The 21,834-nt window shown below is 39.4% G+C and overlaps 1 protein-coding gene across 4 annotated transcripts in view; it reads left to right on the top strand.

Moving 5' to 3' along the window:
- The first annotated feature begins 8,444 nt into the window (after positions 1-8,444).
- LOC119538830 (TCDD inducible poly(ADP-ribose) polymerase) overlaps positions 8,445-21,834 on the top strand; it is a 30,739-nt gene continuing 17,349 nt past the window's right edge. The window contains exons 1-2 of one of the 4 annotated variants that reach the window (XM_037842033.1): positions 8,445-8,574; positions 11,427-12,387. In XM_037842033.1, the coding sequence (XP_037697961.1) occupies positions 11,468-12,387 (920 nt within the window). In that variant the 5' untranslated portion in view covers positions 8,445-8,574; positions 11,427-11,467. Of the gene's footprint in view, positions 8,575-9,539; positions 9,593-9,626; positions 10,362-10,522; positions 12,388-21,834 lie in introns of those variants that run through there. The other 3 variants (XM_037842038.1, XM_037842024.1, XM_037842030.1) reach the window with 3 other exon arrangements.

Genomic DNA, 21,834 nt, shown 5'->3' with positions numbered 1-21,834 from the left:
AACTTTCATTAGCTCATATTTAATAGATGATAGTTTGCCTCTGCTAGGGCAATATGGAATGAGTGGGCACACACCACTGGGCAACACCTTACTTCCAGGCTTTGTGAAAAAATCTTCCTTCCTCTTTAAATGCAGTATACAGACCACTCCCCTTTTAAATGATGCGTATTTAAGCCCTCCTAATTAAGCTTCATGTTGAATTGAGGAACCAATGTGTACACTATGTAGGTTTAGAAATGGGGACATTCTTAGATATGGTAGCAAAAAGCTCCAACTTCTCCTCTAAACTCTAGACTTCAATATCCAACTACCTACTCAACATTTCCACTTGGCTATCTAACAGATCTCAGTCTTAACATGTCCAAAATTACACTCCTGTTTCCCCGGGACCCCAAAAGTTTCCTGCTACCACAGTCTTCACCATCTCAATAAATGACAACTTCATTCTTTCAGTTGCTCAAGCTAAAATCTGAGGAGTCTTCCATGGATCTGCAATTTCTCTCATGCCGCATATCCAAATCAACAGTGTGTGTCCAGAATCTAACCACTTCTCACCCTCACCACAGTTACCACACTAGTCCAAGCCACCATAATCTCTTGCTTGGATTTTTAACTGAACTCCCTGCTTCCACACCTTTGACCTAATCTGTAGTACTCTCTTTTGTTCATTTCACTACACTGGCTTCTGTGATTTTGCACTAACGTGCCAAGGTTGCCCCTTTGCAAATGCTATTTCAGAGCCTTTGCACATGCTGTTCCAGCTACCTGAGATGCTCTTCTCCTGATATCCTCATGGCTCACTCTATTTCCCTCAGGCTTCTGCTCAAATGTTCCCTTTCTAGGGAGGCCTTCTGTGAACAGCACATCATTTTAAAACAGCACTTCATTCCCCTCCCTACAGCACTCTCTAACCCCCTACCTAGGGTGACCATAGATCTCCATTTATCTAGAACAATCCTGGGTTCATCTTTATTGTCCTCATGTAATTATGAATAATTCCCCTCCAAGAGCCCTTGTTTGATAACTTATTTGGTTTTCCTATACTTACAATGTTTCATTCTATTTTTATAGTTTTCAGCACCATCTGATACCACCTGGCCATCTCCCTCCATAAGAATATAAAGTCTCAACAAGAGTTTATAACAAATAAACCATTTGTTTTATTTTCTGCTATATCTCCACAAACGTAGAAGCACCTGAAACATAAATAAATAAAACCACCATATTGACTTTGGACTTCAACCTGAAAACTTATGCAATGTGCATGAGCCTGCCCAGTGTGGCTGGCCAAGGCTACCTATGAATTTGATGCCTCAATTCTATTTCAGTGGCTGAAAAATTATTTTCCTATAAAGATAGAATATTGACTTTGCAGAACCTGAACCAAAAAATGGGTAACAAAATATGGCCCAGAACATCTCATGACAGTCTAAGAAGTGGGGACAGGGTAGTTGTCCCACAGAGAACTGGGTCTGGGTCTGGGACTGGGTCTGATGAAAATGAGCACTCAGACACAAATTATTTGTTACAGGGAACAGTTTTATAACAAACCTGTGCAGACATCCCTAATTATATCCTTAAGATAACTTCACACAAGTAGAAGTACTATTAATTCAAATGACTTCTGGCACACAATTATCAAGATCTTTAATTTTACTTGGGAATTCATTTAAAAAAAAAAAGTAGATTTTTTTTCTTTTTAGATTTAGGTGTACTCCAAGTTTCTTAATTTTTAAGGAATAATAATTTTAAGTACTTCCAGAAATCCTCTGCTGACATCCTTTCCTCTTAAAATATAGTTTGTCTTAAACCCCTCTTCTCTGTACTCTAAATATCTTGCATATATAACTCTATTACAGCACTTACCACACTATAGTGTATTAATTTGTTTTCCTATTTGACCACATCCTCAAACCTCACTTCCATCTAGTGTGAACTCTTAGCTCAGCAGTGCCTAGTAATTTCTTCAAAGTACTGAGTCCCTTGCCCTGTTTGATGAGATTCTGATTCAGGAGAATCTAGGGTGGAATTGGGGAATCTGCAGCAGACTTTCTCAGGTTATTCTGGGTGGTCATTTCACAAACTTCACCCTAAAAAAACTGACAGGGTAGTTTTACCCATCACTGCACAACCAGTGCTGACACATACACACCCAATGTATTGAATAGATTGAGTGAATCTTCCAGAAAATGTCTGGGGACTTCTCTGAGGGAACAGTCTCCTACAGACCCCTAACCAATTAGATCAGACAGCACTTTCAGTATGTACTGTGGGAATTACTTAAGAAGTCCAAAATTGAAGAGGATTAAAAGAGAACTTTAGGTATCACCATGGCTCCTGGGAAGACAAGAACAGTCAAGCAGATGATTCAGCAGTTTTCAAATGGGAGTCTTAGACAACCAGAATAGTTTGTGATTTTGCTTAAGCATTTTATAATAATGCATCCTATTCATATTTTATCTGTTTCTTTCCCACTAGGCCTTATACCGTCACCTTTCCCAGATAGAGGCACCCTGCTGCCTTATTAGAGGCAGAGAAAAGAAGTGAGTTTCAAGAAAAAGATTATAACAGAAATATTTTTTAAACATCTGAATGTTCTGCAAAGTGAATATTCTATCACCTTATGAAGATATGAACTTTAAATTTATGTTTTTCAAAGTGTGTTCATGTCATGTTCTAAAACCCAAGTTACCTCTACACACTGAATTATTTCATCCTTAATTCATACTGGTTAAATTCTGCACCTTTCATTACTCTGACTTATTCTCTAGAAACATTTTCCAATCTTCTCCCAACAACATCATGTTTAAAACACACTCGTGGTAAACAAATTTCAGCCAAACTCTTGTCTTGCTCTAGAATGCCAAGAGTGCAGAACTCTCTCAGGGAAATAGGAAATCTTCCTTAAGATAAGTTCCAAGAATTTAGTAACAGCATCAAGACAGAATTTTCAATAACAGATTTTGTAGTTTCAAAAGCAACGATAATTCATTACCTAAATAATAAAAATTTGCCTTTTTTTTCACTTTTGATATACATGAACTCCTTTGAAGTAAAGAATAAATTGTCCTTATATATGCAATCATGGAAAACATTATAGCTTGGATTTAACACCCATAAATAAGGACGTATTAATCCAACCTTGTCTGTCTTGTAATCTCCATAGGTCTATTGTTGTGTACCCTGAGTCACCTTAGTCATGCTGTGGTAACCAGAAATGACTAACTTTTCTGCCAGAAGGATATTGGGGAATTAACTGTTACTAATATGAAAACAGAAAGCAACAGAAATGTTGATATTTACACTTGATAGCATTTACTCTGTTAATGAAAATGAAAACTAGAGGCCTTGGGTCACCTGAAGTTCAAGAAGTCTTGACTTTTACATCAATAAATTGTTCATTGGGAATACTGTATTGAACTGCTCAGTCATGCTAAGATAAATTCAGCAGAAAAGAATAACAGAAATTAGTGATAAAAGGAATACTTGAAAAGGAAATTAGAACATTTCCTTTCTGTAAGCATATTCTAAAAGAATAAAATGGCTTTGGGACACATAGAAAGTACATATATACATATGCCATGGATATATATACGTGTATTTTGAATTTTGAAGAGTGTTCAGAGAGGGATTTGAGGGAAGTATAATTTAAAACAAAACTAAACCTTCTCTCAACCCTGAAAACCTCTCCACAAAGGAGAAAGAAAAACAATTTATTATTGAATAAACATTAAACCAGAATGTGATCCATCATAGACAGCCCACTGGAGGAGTGCAAAAAAGAAAGAAAGCTCACCCTTTTATGTGGCTAAACTGATACAAACCATTATATACATGATCACAAGATATTTCTCCTGTCTTTATGACCAGAGGTAGGTTTACAATTTGGAGCCACCTGAAGGTATGCTCATTTCCTTCTAGTCTCTATGTTCCTTGGTGATTATATTTCAGAGAAACGGCTTTAGTCCTTGAGCCATTAAATAAGCAAGAGGCTTATTTAACCTTTAAAAAGATTTACATACATTTCAAAAGGACAGAAAAAGTACTTAAAATTACAAGGTTTCTAAAGTAAATTTTTTTTTAAAAAAGGCTAGTGGGGAAGAAGCCTTTTCACATTTTGCACCAAGGAAAATTGACTATTATTAATTTTTTAATTTGTATTTACCTTACAGGAGCCATGTCTTCTTCAACTATGTATGCTTATAGTATTTAATCTGGTGACTTGTATGTGGTAGTACTCAGTGAATGGTCAATGAATAAGTGATACAAAAAGTTTTTTGACATGTTCAGTGACACAGGACTAGTTAAGTAAAATATGTTATAGTTATATTTGCTTTAAAAGACTTTAACATAGAAAATGCTTTATGCTACAAGTCAGGTAAACTACTATGAACATACAGTAATGTTTATAATTATGAGGAAAAAAAACTTTGAATAAAATAAGACAGAACATAACCTATATCAAAATTTTAAAGTGGGACTTTAGAAGGTTGACTCTGGGTTTTGTTATTTCTTCTCTCTACTTTCTAATTTTTTCTTCTTTAATAATCTCAGGTTTCTCAATCATAGAATATTCAATAATTAGTGGAACTGGTAGGAAATGCTACAGGAGTTGATGTATTGCTTTGTGAAAGCTCTGGTATTTTTGATATACTAAGTCATATTGTTATCTAACTAGTAGAGCCTGGAAGCAGGAAGCCTAGTTAGAAGATAACTTAACGATAGTTAAGAACATACTGACTACAAGAACATATTGAACTACATATTGAAATTTATTTTTCAATAAGTTTCAGAGGTAGCCAGTCTAGGGCTGGTGCAGTAGCTCCATGATGTCATAAATAACCCAAACTCCTTATATCTTCCTGCACCAGCATTCTTAGCTTTTGGCTTCCATTTTTATATTTTCTTTATATGTTCGCCTTCATTTTTGTCATGAGGCTCCATCTCTAGCCTCATGTTGATATTCTAGGAAGAAGACAAAGGGAGAAACAGCAGGGGTGTCTATGTATTAGAGAAGGAAAGGTTTTTCTAGAAATCTTCAGCGTATGTCTAGAACATGACTATCCCTAACTGAAGGAATCTAGGCAAATGAAATTTTTAGCAAGGCCCATTGCTGTCATCCATCCAAAAAACAAAAATAAGGATTTTTTTTTTTTTTTTAATAAGGAAGAAGGGGGCAACTAGTAGTGTCTGCCCCAGTCCATCCCTTTGACTACACAAATATCCTTCTCATATAAGGAATGCACTTACCCCCTCTCTAAGGGGAACAATCCCGAAGTCTCACCCAGTTACTGCAATGAATTCAGAGTGTAGGATCCAGAAGTCCAGATGATGTGGTGTGTTCTCTTTTAGGAGATGGCTCCTCATACTCTGGCAACTAATATTTAATGGAAAGTTATCTGCTTCAATGCTCCTAATCAGTTATCTTTTACCTTATATCACCTTTATATATAAAAAAGGAAAATATTAGCAAAATAAATTTAAGACATTCTTTAAATTTCTTCACATCCAGAGTCTAACTTAATCACTTTTCATACCAGAGTTATTAATATCAGTGTTTTTCTAAACAATTTCATCTTTTATGCCATAAGTATGTTGGTGATAAAGCATTTATTACAAGAGTGCTCTACTATCATCTCCAAAATTTTCCTCCAAGCTGCTGATACCTCTTCTGCAAGATTTAATGGTGGACTTTCTTAATTTTACCAGATGTCCACAGAGAGTTTCCAGACTACAATAAGAAAACTTCTCCTCTAATACAACACATGCAGTGGACAAGCAAGCCTCTCATTGCTTTGAAATTTCTTTAATCTATTCTGAGAGATCTGGCAATTTCCCCTGCCTTCAGTTGCACTGCTTGGCATGTATCATGCCTTGCACCTATGTCTTTTTCTGCATCTCTTTGAGCTATTTGTCTCGTAGGTTTCTTGAAAGAATGCCACTGATGAGTAGTCTGATATTAAGCTGATTCTCATTCCTTTGTAAGCAATTTTCTTTCTCTTGTAAATTTTAGATTTTCTCTTTTATCCTGAATGTTCTCAAATTTCACTAGAGCGAAGGATCATTTGTTGTCATTGTTTTTATGTATCCTATTAAGCTCGTGATGAGCCTTTTCAATCTGAAGATTTATGTTTTCTTCAGTTCTGGGAAATTCTCAACTACACTTTCTTTAAGTTTGCATCCCCTCCACTAATTCTATTCTCCTCTGGCAATTCCTAAAAATGAATAGAACTTCTATATCTATTTTGCATGTCTCTTAACTTTCATTTTTCATACTTTAGAACAGCCTAAAGAGAAAATTCTGCAGCCTAGTCACTAATTCAGTCTTCAATTGTGCCTTTTCTGTAATTCAGCCTGTTTTTTCCTTCATTTCCAAGACCTCTGTTTCTTTTTCAAAATTGGTTTTGGGAGGCAATAACCTCCTTACTCTTTAAACATGTTAATTAAGCTTATTATATAAATAAAGTCCTATGATTCCACAATCAATTCTCTTTTCATCAAGTTCTGTCTAAATCATTTGGTACTCCTCAAATAATTGGTGATTCTTGATTGTGAGTTTGTCTGTCTGTGCACTAGATGCCTCCCCCTTGATGACCTATTAGAGGGAGGAGCAGCACCAGCTTCTACTGCCTGGGTTTGTCATTGTTTGTGGTAAGAACAGGTGATATGCAAGACATGACTCCTGACTGAGTGCCCCCAAGGCTTTTCCTCTGGGCCTGATGGCTCCCTGTTCCTCCCTGATGATAGCAGCTATCTGGCAACATTGTCCTCTCTATCCCAAGCTGTACTCCTGCCTGGAGAGGGAAACTCCTTTTCTGCTGCCTATTCCTAGAGCTGTGGGGATGGATTAGAAGTGTAGGATTCTTGAGACCCAGATACTCCTGGTACCATATTCAACAAACCCCCTGCTGTTGCCGGTGGGCTCCTTCCTCTGGCCAAGGAATACCTTGGCACAGCTTCCACTCTTAATGGTAGTAAGCTTTTTGGGGCTCTCATGCTCGTCCTGTACCGCCATTCTTCTTCTTGTCTTCAATTTGATCCATCTGCTTTAAGTCTCACAAGAATACCTCATAGTTTCTCATCCACTGAGCAGTTCCCTTGCTTCACGGATTACCTTCCTTTTAAAATGTCTTTTAAAACTCAGTTCTCAGTTTGAAAGGGGGAAAAGATTGATTTTTGATCACACCACATCATCTAAGAGCTAGAATTTTATTTCTTAAAGCTATTGGCACTACAGATTTCTCTCATCAGTTTGGTTAAGGATAGTTTCTTTTATAAACTTATTTGATATTCACAACAATCCCATAGAGAAACAACTCACCCAGTCTTCTTCCACCTAGGTAACTGGCAGAGCTAGGATTTAAATCCAGGCAGTGAGACTCCCAGCCACACTCTATTTTGACATTCATAAAAGTCCTGAGCATCTACTGTGTGTCAGGCACTACACTAGCTATTGGGGTATAGCCATAATTAGTTTTCTTTGATCTTTTTTTTCATATATAATTATTCGATATATGGTTTTACAACCCAAGGCATATTACAATCCAGAAAATAGGGCAATTTCACAAGTGATGTACATTTTGGAAGTGAACACGGAGTGTTCTGCAACTCCATGCAGATAGCCAAGGTGTCTGGGCTAATCCGGGCTGTAACCCTAGACCTACTACATACCTGGCACATAGTAGGTGCTCAACAAATATTGTCAATAAATAAGTCACTTCAATATTTATGGGCTTTAAACACACATATACGCGCGTCTGTACTCAAAACCCAAAGCTAGGTCTTCCTTCCCGTGAAACAGGAACGCCTGCGACTCCACTAGGCAGGTAGCTGGCCAGGGTGCGCAGTCCGTCCCGCCTGTCCGGCGCGGGGCTGGCGACCCCGTCTGGCGGCGGTAGCCGTTTGCCTCCTCTCAGAGTCTGGCGGCGTCAAGGGTTGGAGGCGTCTTGTGAAGAGGCAAATAAACAAGCCAACCGCACTGAAACGGGTCGTTCTGTTTCACATCCTCCCTCGGGTGCCTGGGTCTCCTCGGAACAAAGTGACCCTCCATCTATCCGCAGGCAGGTGGAGCCCGCCCCACGCGGCGCGCACTTCGCGCGTAGACGCGGATCCTCAGGGACCCAGCGGGCCCGCGGAAGGACACGCCCCCTCGCGGGAGCCCGCCGCCGCCGCCACGAGCACGCCCTTCATGCCTCCGAACGACCGGTAGCGCGCACGCGCGCGCACGGGACGGGCCTCCTTCCCGGCACCCACCGAATGCCCGGCCCCCTCACCCCACCCCACCCCCCGCCGCCCGGGCTCCGCCTCCGCGACGGGGCCGCCGGGAGGAGGCGACCGGAAGCCACTTTAAAGCACAGCTTGAGGTGACAGGCGAACGAGCTAGATCTAGAGTGCGGTCGTGGTTTTCTGCGCTCTTGTTGGCGGAATGGCCCGTGCGCGGCTCTCAGAGTCGATGGCCCGCGACCCCTAGACGCTGGCGCCCGCTCTCCGCGCCGATTCCGGGCGCGGACGCTGCCCGCGAGCCGGCGGCGCTGCGACGCGACTCTTGTCGGTTCTCTCAGGCTGCCGGTTCAGGTAATGGGCTTCGTGTGGGCACTGAGAAGCCGACGAGGGACCCCAGCCGGGATGGCGGGTGCGGAAGGGAGCGCTGGCCTTGCGGCCCGTCACTTCTAGCCCCCGGCGCCTGCAGTGTGCGAGACTGTTTCGAATCCAGGGAATTGGTTTTTAGAGTGTGTGCCTTTTTGTACGGAATTCACTCGGATCCTATCATTGTTAGGATGGAATTGGTTTCCACTTCTTAAAACCGTCTGGCAGGTGTATAAATTGGATTTAACCACTGAAAGATTTAGTCAGGGTCGCCGGCGTCTCCCCATTCCCACCTCCTCAGAGCGGGCGGGACGGGGCCGTGTCTATACCGCTTCCACCTCCGGGCAAGACCCCGGCCGCTCTGAAGCGCGGAGGAGCACTTCGCAGATGCAGGGAAGGGCACGGCGGTTGCCGAGGAGCCTGCCGGCCGAACCCGCGTTCCGGGCTGCAGCACAGAAGTTTGCAGGCTGTTTTCAGATTAACTTTGAAAGGCGCTGAAGTCTTTTCCTTCCTCCGCGTCGCCCCGAGAAGGGTCCGGCGCTTCGCGGGTCATTTCTGCGAGTCTCCGAGACTCTCAGGATGATCCTTTCCGGAAAGTCAGTTGAAGCAAAAAAGAAATTAATGTGTAAGGCATAGTGACTGAGTTTTGGGAAGAAGAGATGGAGACAAGGCGGGGATGAAGGGTCTTTCGTTGGGAGGAGGCTGGAAAGAGAGTTTGGGGAGAGCCTGCGGAGGGTTAGGCAGGGGTGGGAATGCTCGGGAACACCCAGAATTGGCGAATCGGGGCGCTGGGCTCTGCAAACCGCCGCGGCCTACCGGAGGCGTCTCTCGGGACGGGGGCTTGGTGCTCGGGTGTAGACCGGCGGCGGCGGCGGGCGGGCGAACGAAGAGTCCTGAGACAACAGCGGACCGAGCGGGATCTTTTTTTCCCGACGTTGAGCGGGCGGTTCCCAGGGAAGGTGCAAGTGCCGGAAAACTGGGAGCGTCACGAGGCGAGGGTAGCGCGGTGAGTCGCCTGCTGCAGGGGCCAGAGGAAGTATCCTTCCAATCTTTATTTTTCTGTTATGCAAACTAATTGAGGAACTAGGTTCTAGTGGAAGCTTCCCCTCTCCAGTTCGCCGCCTCTTCCTCCCAGTTTTGTTAACGAGAGTTTGAAAAAGGGCAATGATAGAAAAAGTTATGTGTGTGCATGTGTGTGTGTTCATATATATACATGCATGTATAAATAAAATTGGTTTAGTGATGAGTGTGATAGGAGTGGTTAATGTGTGTGCGTGGGGGAAGGCACAGGCCGGTTTGGTGTGATGGTGAGGGAATACCACAATATCTGCCAATTGTTCCTTGAGGCAGGAGCACCGAATGATGAATAATAACGCCTAGCTTGGCTGCTTTCCAGTTGATTTGTCTCTTGTCAAGTCCCTCCTTCGTGAAGCTTTCCTTAACAATGCCAGCTCGCACTTGAACTCTCCTTTTTCTGCCTTTTCCTTTTGCAATAACCATGCACATTAATATTTTGTACATGTTTTTTTTTGTTTTTGTTTTTGTTTTGTTTTTTAGTTTTATTATGCACTTTTTACACTTGTAGATTCATGGAGCTCTCCAATTAGATCTTAATGTTCATTTTGGGGGGGCTCATTTTTATCCGTAAAAGCTAACAAACTAGGCATGTAATAGGGCTTAATGCTTTTTCTCAGTAATTCAGCTGTCATCTTATTGAGCTCCCACTGTGTGCATTATGGTAGGCACTGTACCAGGCTCCTGGGATGCATACTTGAGTAAGTCATGGGCCCTTGCATCAAGGATCTCTTTCAGTTGTGGAACAAGAGAGAGAAAGATTAACTCCTCATCACCATCCCTTTTCCCACCTGGCACAACGCTTAATAATTTATCACTGCGAGATGGTGGGGGGGGGGGGGGCGGGGACTATCTTCTATTTTACAAAGTTGTCTGCTTTTTTACCTGAAGTTTCAGTTTTTTCAAGGAAATTGATTCTTCCAAGAAATCACTTTTTTTGGTCTCTTTCAACAGTTCCTTAGGAATCTGAAAGAATCAGTGCTCTGTGTGTTACATATTCTTGCATTCTTTTTCTAAAAAAAAGTGCATGCGTATAACTATGAAGACAAGAAATTGGAGGTCCTTATGAAATGTGTTTGGTTTCTAACACAGTGTGCTGAGGTCATTTCTGATGTGGCTTCTATTGCTAACGGCCCTAGTGTTCCTCCAGTAGTGGTAATGTTTTCAGGATTGTGAAAGTAGACCTTTATATTAAATTTCTGAATATGGAAATGCTTCTACAGGCTCCTAATTTTCTCCCATATCACATTTCAGTTGAGAGCTCCTATTTTCATGTATATATCCTCACACCCAAATTCACTCACTATTTAAGTTTGAAATTTATCTTTTGAAGTTTTTTTTTTCCACAAAGAAACTAAGTTTTTATCACCTCTTGAGACTGGTAATATATAAACAACTGTGAAGAGAACTGCAAAGCTGAGTGGAAATGTGGTTTCCTGACTATCATCAGCTAGCTATGCTTATTTCTTCTACCCACCAAGCTCCCACCCTGCCACAGCAATAAAAATACATATCCCAACAGATTTATAAATTGCTGTATATTAAGTCCACAAATAAAAGCCAAGAGCCTCTTGGAGGACACAATCTCTTTTCCACCTTTACTTCCTGTGACTTTTGAATACCCTTGGCTGCTTCAGGGCCTTGATTTCTCAATAAAATTTAAAATTGACCTGATACACAGTACAGACCAAAACAAAACATTTTGATGAATGAATAGGATCCAGTTGTCAGTTTGTAAATGATCATATTCCTTCTTTTCCTGGTAGGATTTTTATACTCTGAGGAGCACTTGGAACTAATCCACATCATGGAAATGGAAACCACTGAACCTGAGCCAGAATGTGTAGTGCAGCCTCCCTCTCCAGCTGATGATTTTTCATGCCAAATGAGACTCTCTGAGAAGATCACTCCACTGAAGACTTGTTTTAAGAAAAAGCAGGATCAGAAGAGACTGGGAACTGGAACTCTGAGGTCTTTGAGGCCAATATTAAACACTTTGCTAGAATCTGGCTCACTTGATGGGGTTTTTAGACCTAGAAACCAGAGTGCAGATGAGAGTAGCTTACATGAACCTATTGTGAAAAAAACCCTGGAAATAAATCCATCATGCCCACCGACAGAAAACAATATGTCTGTTCTGATTCCTGATGGAACAAATGTTGGGGGCCAAATGCCAGAAGCCCATCCTTCCACCGATGCTCCGGAACGAGTGGTTCCAATCCAGGATCATCGCTTTCCACCAGAAACCATCAGTGGGACAGTGGCAGATTCGACAGCTGGGCACTTTCAGACTGACCTTTTGCACCCAGTTTCAAGCGATGCTCCTGCTAGTCCTGACTGCATAGACAAAGTCATGGATTATGTTCCAGGGGTTTTCCAAGACAACAGTTTTACAATCCAGTACATTTTGGACACCAGTGATAAGTTGAGTACTGAGCTCTTCCAGGACAAAAGTGAAGAGGCTTCCCTTGACCTCGTGTTTGAGTTGGTGAACCAGCTCCAGTACCACACTCATCAAGAGAATGGAATTGAAATTTGCATGGACTTTTTGCAAGGCACTTGTATTTATGGCAGGGATTGTTTGAAGCACCACACGGTCTTGCCATATCACTGGCAGATCAAGAGGACAACTACTCAGAAGTGGCAGAGTGTATCCAATGATTCCCAGGAACACTTGGAAAGATTTTACTGTAACCCCGAAAATGATAGAATGAGAATGAAGTATGGGTATGTATTTATAACAACTTGTAAGGTGGTGTTAACTGCTATAGAGAAGGTCAAGTTAAAAGCTTAGTGAATGATTTCTTTCAGTAGTAATAGATTTTTTTTTCCACTGTTATTTTTTGGTTTTATGTTATTCTGTTTTTTTCATGGTAGCTGAAGTGCAGCCTATTTACCTAGCCAAACAATGAAGGTTTTATGATTTGAACAATTCACTTATCACTCTATGCAATATGTATATGACTGACAGAGTTGCATATATATTGAATGTTGTGAATCAAATACAATTTTAATCATGCAGGAGAGCTTGCTTTAGAAAGAAAATTCATAGCGAATCTTACAACAATGACTGTGTAGTTTAATAAAAGTTTTACATATTGAATAGCTGCTATTTTTAAAAGGAAAACAATGCCATTTGGAGAATTTTGTGACCCTCTTTTTATTTGGAATGGTATAAAGTTTTTCTGTGAAAGATTTACAAGTTCTTCCCAAAATTCTGAATCATGCCCAAACATATTAAATCTCTTATTAGTTTCCTTAAAGCTTTTTACCATTAAGGTTTTTTGTTTGTTTTTGTTAGAGAAGTTGTGGGTGTACAGAAGAATCATGCATAAAATAGAGTGTTCCCATATACTACCCTATTATTAACCCCTTGCATTTGTGTGGTACATTTGTTAAAATTGATGAAAGCACATTTTTATAATTGTGCCATTAACTATAGTCCATGGTTTAACTTAGGGTTCACTGTTTGTATTTTGCAGTTCCATGGATTTTAAAAAAATTTCTAATAACATATACAATCTAAAATTGCCCCTTTTAACTACATTCAAGTACATAATTCAGTGCTGTAAATTACATTCATAATCTTGTGCTGCCATCACCACCATCCATTACCAAAACTTTTCCATCGTCCCAGATAGAAATTCTGTACCTATTAAGCCTTAGTTCCCTGTTCCCTTACCCATGCTGTCCCCTGGTAACCTGTATTCTAGATTCTGATTCTTTGAGTTTGCTTATTCTATTATTTCATGAGATCATACAGTATTTGTCCTCTTGAGTCTGGCTTATTTCATTCAACATGTCTTCAGGGTTCATCCATGTTGTTGCATGTATCAGAACTTAATTCCTTTTTACTGCTGAATAATATTCCATTGTGCCTATATACCACATTTTGTTTATCAATTATTGGACGCTTGGGTTGCTTCTATCTATTGGCAGTTGTGAATAATGCTTCTCTGAACATCGTTGTGAAAATATCTGTTCGAGTCCCTGCTTTCAGTTCTTTGAGTTATATACCTGTAAGTGGTATTGCCAGTTCATGGTAATTCTATACTTAACTTTCTGAGGAACCACTAAACTGTCTCCCACAGTGGCTACACCATTTTAGTCACACCAACAATGAATGAATGTTCCCATTTCTCTACATCCTCTCAAACACTTGCAATTTTCTGGTTTTTTTGTTTGTTTTTGTTTTTTTTTTTAATAGTAGCCATTCTTATGGGTGTAATATGATATCTCATTGTGGTTTTGCTTTACATTTTCCAGATGGCTAATGGTGTTGTGCATCTGTATGTGTGCTTTTGGCCATTTGTATATCTTCTTTAGAGAATGGCTATTCAAGTCTTTTGCCTCATTTTTAATTGGGTCATGTGTCTTTTTGTTGTTGAAGAATTTTTTTATTTATTCTAGATATTAAACCCTTATTGGATCTGTGGTTTCCAAATATTTTCTCCCATTCTGTAGGGTGTCTTTTTATTTTTGTGATAAAGTCCTTTGACGCACAAAAATTTTAAATTTTGTTGAAGTTCCATTTATCTAGTTTTTCTTTAGTTGTTTCTGCTTTAGGTATAAAATCTAACACAAGGTCCTAAAGTTGCTTCCCTACCTTTTCCTCTAGGAGCTTTACAGTTCTGGCTCTTGTATTTAGGTCTTTGCCCTATTTTAAGCAGATGTAGGGATACACCTTCATTCTTTTGAAAATGGAGATCCAGTTTTCTTAGTACCATTTGCTGAAGAGGCTGTTCTTTCCCAATTGAATGGTTTGTGCCCCCTTGTCAAAAATCAGTTGGTCATAAATATGAAGGTTGATTTCAGAACTCTTAATTTAATTCCATTGACCTATGTGGCAGTCCTTGCACCAGTACCATGCTGTTTTGATACTGTGACTCTGTAAAAAGTTTTAAGATCAGAAGGATCACTCCTCTAACTTTGTGCTTTTTCTAGAACAAAGTTAGCTATTTGGGGCCCCTTAACTTTCCATATAAATTTGATGATTGTTTTTTTTTAGTTATGAAAAGGAGGTTATTGGGATTTTGATTGGGATTTTGTTGAATCTGTAAATCATTTGGGTAGGTGTAAATCATTTGGGTTGACATCTTAACAGTATTTAGTCTTCCAATCCATGAAAATGGAATGTCTTTTCATTTATTTAGGTCTTCTTTAATTTCTTTTAGTAATGTTTTTGTAGTTTTTTGTGAATAAGTCCTTTATATGCCTGGTTAGATTTATTCCCAGATATTTGATTCTTTTAATTGCTATTGTAAATGGGAGTTTTTTTCTTGATTTATTCTTCAGATTGTTTATTACTAGTGTATAGAAACTCTACTGACTTGGGAGTATTGATCTTGTACCCAACCACTTTGTGGAATTCATTTATTAGCTCTAGGAACTTTGTTTGGATTTTTTAAAGGTTTTCTGCTTATAGGATCTGCAAACAGGGAAAGTTTTACTTCTTTCTTTCCAATTTGGATGCCTTTGGGGGGGGGGGGGTAGCTAATTGCTCTGGCAAGAACTCCAGTACAATTTCGAATACCAGTGGTAACAGTGGGCATCCTTGTCTTGTTCCTTATCTTAGAGGGAAAGCTGTGGGAAGTAGGAAGTGAAGTTAGATACCAAAAAATGTAATACAACAGACTGGCATTTATAATTGCCCAAATGGTTACCTTTCTTGGAGGTCTTTATTTCTTTGTGCCACTTTGAACCATTATCTAATATTCATTCCTTTCCATCTGAACAACTCCCTTTAGCATTGCTTGTAGGGCAGGTCTAGTGATGATGAACTCCCTCAGCTTTTGCTTATTTTGGAATGTTCTTCTTCTCCCTCATTTTTGAAAGAAAGTCTCACCAGATATAAAATTCTTGGTTGAAAGTTGTTTTCTTTCAGCATTTTAAGTATTTCAACCTACTGCCTTCTTGCTCCATGCTTTCTGATGAGAAATTGACAATCTAATTTGGACTCCCTTATACATAACACATTGCTTTTCTCTTTCAGCTTTCAGAACTCTCCTTGTCCTTTGCATTCAACAGTTTCATCAGTATGTGACAAGGCATGTTTTTCTTCAATTCTATCCTGTTTGGTTTTCTCTGGGCTTCTTGAAGGTACATAGTCGTGTGTTTTGTTAAGTTGGGACAGCTTTCTTTCATTATTTCTTTGAATATTCCTTCTGCCCCTTTCTCTTTTTCTTCTCCTTCTCCCATAAAGTATATATTGGTATGCTTGATGGTGTCTCAGAGGTCTCTGGGTATTTTTGCTTTTTATAATTCTTTTTTCTTTCTGGTCCTCAGCTGGTCTCATTTCAAGTATCTTGTCTTTGTGTTCACAGATTCATTCTTCTGCCAGTTCCATTCTGCTGTTGAAACCCTCCTGGGAATTTTTTCATTTCATTTATTGTGGTCCAGTAGTTCTGTTTGATTCCTTTTTAAAATTTTATCTCTTTATTGAGATTTTTCATATTGTGCATTCATTGTTTTCCTCATATCGTTTAGTTCTTTCTCTGTATTTTCCTTCATCCTTGAGCATATTGAAGGTGATTTTTTTAAAGTCTTTGTCCAGTGTATGTCTGTATTCTGGTCATCGTCTTTGGAGTTTTCTATATTTTTATTGTCTCCGTTGGAGGGGCCATCACTTCCTGTTTGTTTGTCTTGTAATCTTTTGTTACACACTGCACATTTTAATATTTTTAAATGTTAACTCTGGGATTTATACCTTGAACTGTTTGTTTCTTAAGTTTGTAACCAGCTGATTTGTAACCAGCTGGTAATATGACAGAGATTTTCGGGTCAGGAGCTAACAAAACCAAGCAAACCTAAGCAAAGACCACTTTTCACTGTCTTTACAAATAGGCTTTGTGTTAGCTGGTGCTCTCCTTCAGAGCTCATTCCTCCTATCAAGATTGTCAGCCTAGGTGAATGCTAAGTGCAGCATCCTCCCTGTCTTCTGGGCCTGTGTCTTGTCCTGCACTTGTATTTGCTGGTGGTCTTAGGAGTTCCCCTGTTTACAGGAGTTTGAATGCTCCCTGTACTTTCCAGGAAACAGACCTTCTCCCTCTCACAGGTGTTTCACTGCAGTCTTTAAAGTAGGTAAGCCTTTGCCCCAGGCCATCCAACTCAGTTGTTTCTTTGCACTGCTCTCCTTGTCTCCAGCTGCTTTGACTGGAGGGCAAATTCTCGGAAGTGGGGCACACTGGAGAGGAGTTTCCCAAGTCAGTTTTCCAGCTGGAACAAAGCCAGGGACCCACAAAGGGAGTGCCAGCCAGCTCTAAATTGCCCTGGGGAAGGATTGGAGGGAGGGAGGTTGCTGGGAAGGGCACCGGGAGCTTCTTCCAGGACTCCCCAGAGCTTTGCTTTCTTGACTTGGACCCTGCCTAGGAAATGCAACCATTCAGCTGTCCTCTGCAGTTCTGAGGAAGTCATACCATCCTTAAGTCTGTGCTGCCACCTTTGTCCAGCGCAGATTGGAACAGTGGGTGCCCTCAGAGTCAGTCCCATAGGGATCCAAAGTAGCCGTAAAAGCATAGTGATCAGTGATCTGCCCATGCCCCACTTGAGCTTGGGGACACGGATTTTTATGTCCCTTTCTGGTACCAGCAAGTTGTGCTAGAGGCCAGATCCCACTGCTGCCTGCCACAAGTATGGGAGATGGGCAATGGTAACCACCATGCAGAGAGCAGTTTATTGGTATTTACTGTAATTTACCAGCCTCTTCATCCCACCCTTCCTTGGGTGCTTACAGTGTTCTATTGGACTCTGGAGTTTTGAAATAGTTGATTCAGGCAGTTCCTGCCTGTTTAATAATTGTTCTGGTGGAGGGACTGATACCTGGAGCTTCCTACTCCACCATCTTCCTCAATTCACCTTTAAGTTTATTACTCTTACAAATATGTTTTTCCACAACTCAGACTATTTTTTTATAACCTGAAAGAGCCTTTCATCAATGAATGAAGGGAACAGTTACATTTATGGGTTTGTTTATGTATCAGTCATGTAAAAAGTAATTGTCCTCTTTTGTTATACAAGACATGTATATAAATAATTAGATTTTGTTAGTATGGCTGTCCAAGCAGTATTCTCTCATTGGTAACTGAAATTTTCACTTCCAAATTCTTCTTTAATTGAACTTTAAAATGAAGAAGAAGATTATAGCTGCTATATGTAAAGTTGTTAGGACATAATGGCTGTATAATAAGCATTAATTTTTTTATTTCTAAGTTGTTACTCCTGTAATGTAGAAGGAGTTAAAATGTATGATATTAATAGCTATTTGTGTATGACCACACCTAAAGATTGACATTATGTGGAAGAGAGGAGCACTTCTGTCCATTTTACCTGAATTGGGGAGACCATGGGGCAACCTGAAAGCTTCACAGATAATGACCTGGTACATTACTGGAAGGCATGACCCATGTTGGAGAAAACATACCTTGAGTGTCCCCACCCAGAAATTCAGGAGAAAAATGTCCTTGACAGTCACCCTTGTTCACAGATTGGTTTGCCTGGAGATTCAGCAAAATGATGGTGTTAAACCATTTCCAACTTTCCAGCTTGGCTTATTCTGTTCTCTTGTGGGTTCTGTGGGTTCTGGATGCCAGGGCATTGTTGGTATTACAGAAACCAGGTTTTTTTTGTTTTTGTTTTTGTTTTGGTTAACTTCTCTCTTCTCGTGCTCACATTTAATATTGGTTTTCTTTTAGCATTTCATTATTTCAGTTGTGTAGTACATAGTTCTGTGTCTTTTTAGCAACTTAATTATCACGAGGCTAGAACTTATGCATTGTGTTTCAAAAGGGAAGTGTGGAATAGGATGAAAATCAGTATGGGGTCCAAGTTCAAAGAAATTATACTGAAGTCCCTTGGGGTAAAACTAAGGTTATATCAAGAATGTAGTTTTCCTGACCACCATGCTGTCTTGATAATACAGTGCATTCAAGATTCCATGTTGCTTGAGTAGCAATGATTTTCTTTCATCTACAATAAACCTAACTACATTTAACTTTTTTTTTTAAGCCAACATTGGAAGACAGAAGAATGTTTTCTATTTTGTCTTTAAAATCTTTTTAGTAAGTTGTCCAAAATCTCCTGTTGCCCATGAGCTAGCAATTCTAATTGGTATGTCAAGGCTAATTAATTTTATAAACTCTGAAAGCCATTCTAATCCTTCCATCTCCAGATGGCAAAACTGCAGAACAGTGACCTCCCACTTCACTCTTATGAGGCAAATTTCCAGTCTGCTGAGTACTTCAGCAACTTGGTACATTAAGTTTCTGTCTGTTTGAATTGGTCAGGAAGAAACTAGGAGGATTATTGTCCAACACATTACATTCTGTTTCTGTGAGCAAGTCAAGAGAAGCATTTTGATCCCAGAAAATCAAGGAAGTCTTAGGGTCAGCATCATATTGGTTATTTTATTCTTTAGTAAGATTCGTGTGCTGAAGAATAGACATAGAAATGGACCAAAAAACATACATTATTGAATCAGTTTTAAAGTAGTTGCAGTGGGTGCTTGATTTCAAATCATTTTAATGAAGTAAACTAGTGTTTATCTGACACTTGGGAGATGGAAAGTATGAGTGAATTACTACCACTACTACTACTACTATTACTGCATTGTTAGTGGTAACAAATGCTAGCCTGTGGTCCTGCCTTGATAAAAATAGCAAAAAGTGTAACTGTTAATTACTAGTAAAGTAGAGTTCTCCATGGACAACAGGAAGAAATGTTTGAAGATTGAACTAGCTCAGTGTCAAAAATTAGGCTTTTGAGAAGTTGACCTGTGGTCATTGCAACCTGGTTTTCCTTGTATTCCAAAGCGATGTTGTGTTTCCTGGCAACAAGATGCAGATAACAGCATGTTGAGCCTTGCTGAGAGATTCACAAACAAGCTGGAGCAGCCCAGGTTCACATGGTTACCACATTATTTGGCTAAAGCTATTAATCTCTTGTGGTCAGGCCTGTAAAGCTGGTCTATCTATGCAGATTGTACATAACCAGGAAGTGTGTGTTCAGCTGTATATATGTCCAAGACAGACTCAGCAGTCTTTGGATTCAGGAATAATGAAATGTGGTTGTTTAATCCACTTGTTTTCAGCAGTTTATATGACTTGGTAAATTATTTTAATATCTCTGTTATATGGAACTTGAGGAAAGTTCATGGTTCTGGGTCTCTAGGTAAAATTACTTAATTTTGCAATGCACATATGTTGCATTTAACATCTAAGTTAATCCAGATAAGATGTGCAGTGTTCATTTTATTCCCAAGAGTGAAATCAGAACGGAAGTTGAGCTATATAAGTTCTCAGGTCCCTTCTAACTCTTTGGTCAAGATACTTAGGTACTAAAAACGCATTTTAAAAAGAGGAATTCAATAGTAAGTGCTGATTTGATTCATTGTAACAGAATTATTTTAACTATTTCTAATTTGGCCTTCAGCTCAAATTATGATATAATTCCTTTTTTGCTTTCTTTTTCTGCTTTTGTACATCTGCAGGCATTTATTGCCAGCATCACTGGAAACTAGTGTGTATGAACTACCCAGGTTTAGATGCCAGGGCTTCTTTTTGTACAGAGGATAGGCCTTGGGGAATTTCCGAATTCCAAATATGCATTTGAGAAAACAACCTCCAATGTTGTGTTTTTGATTAAGAGAAGACAGTCTCTAACAGTTCAGGCACTAATCCTTAATAGGAGATGATATTGGATGGTAGAACTAAGCAGTTTTAGAAGAGCCTCACTAACTATGTGGATAATTGGAATTGTGGAGACTGTGCAAATCTTCATTTAGAAACTGAGCCCACCATTGGTTTTCACATTACATTAATTTTAAAAGTATACCTGAATACTCTTCTTTTTATTGCCATCCATAATGAAGGTGCACATTGCACATCTCATTTTGGAGGTTACCTGCAGGTGAAAAATATGACTGGTGATTATTTCTAATTCTGAATTTCTCAAAAGAGGGTGGGAGTGAAGAAAAATAGCAGCAAGGGCATATACTATTAAATTCCTTATGACTTGTGGAGTGAATTGTCTCAGCTAAGGCAAATACAAACGCTATTTCTCCCCTGACACTGAACTCGACTGGAATAGTTAAATTATCCAACTTAGCTCTGGACTACACAGCTGTGATGATTTATGAACTAACTCATTATATGTTATTGATAACACTAGAGAGAGGAGAACAGCTGAAACTTCCTATGGCTTGTGACTTTTTGGTATTTCTTGAATATACACAGCTGGATGAGTTTGAATTTATTTTAAAAATTCCTGTGTGAGAGAGCGAGCGCTCCATAAGCAAGAAATTTGTTTGAAGTGACTTTCAAAATGTTTGCCTTGTGCTTTAGGATAAAGCAATTGAATGAATTATTTTTTGTACCTCTTTATGCTTCTATTTACATATGAAATACAACTAATTGGCTTCTATCTGTACTAATCTGGAGAAGTTATTAGGCTTTGGTAGAGCTATCATGGGAATCAATAGCAATCATTCATTTATTCCCTCTCTGGTTTTTCATCAATAAGTAGATTCGAGTTTTTAAGCAGCTGTCACCTGGCTTCACATTGGAGTCAGTCTGTTCCTGATGTGTTATATGGTAATGAAATGAATCTTGAAAGAAGCAAAGATTTATAACTTTTAAGTCACACAGTTCGAGGAACTAGCTTATAAGGTTTTCTGGTAGTCCCTAAAAATAATTGCATGATGCATTATGCATTTTCTCATTGAGTTGAATACCAGGCTTTTACTTTATTGTGAATAAACAGAAAAAAAATTGGAATAGTAGTAATTCATTCAAAAATGAAAACATTCTGCACATAGTGGACATGCAAAAATATGCTACGTTAGACTGTTTATCTATGCTATGTCCCTGTAAATCTATTTCCTGTTTCTCATTACATTAGAATTTCTGGAGTCTGGATTTGCAATTCATAATTTTTCGTGTGTTTCTGATCAGTGTTTTCTGTGTTACTTCTGTTCAGTGATTCTCAGTTTTACAGGGAGAGAGGGCTATTTCTAAAGGGAGAGGCAGTATGTAACCCATCCAGATCTTGACTACATGAAGAATGCTGTTAAAATCTAACTATCTGAGATTGCAGTTGTTTGCCTATGGCCTCTTTTATTTGTTATCTCCTGATTTGAGATCACCAGATTCTGCATCCTTTGTTTGATGGTAATAAGTCTAG

This window comes from Choloepus didactylus, chromosome 1, assembly GCF_015220235.1.
Source record: "Choloepus didactylus isolate mChoDid1 chromosome 1, mChoDid1.pri, whole genome shotgun sequence".
NCBI lineage: Eukaryota > Metazoa > Chordata > Mammalia > Pilosa > Megalonychidae > Choloepus > Choloepus didactylus.
Note: the sequence above shows the minus strand (reverse complement) of the source record. Positions and strands in the feature narration are given on the sequence as shown.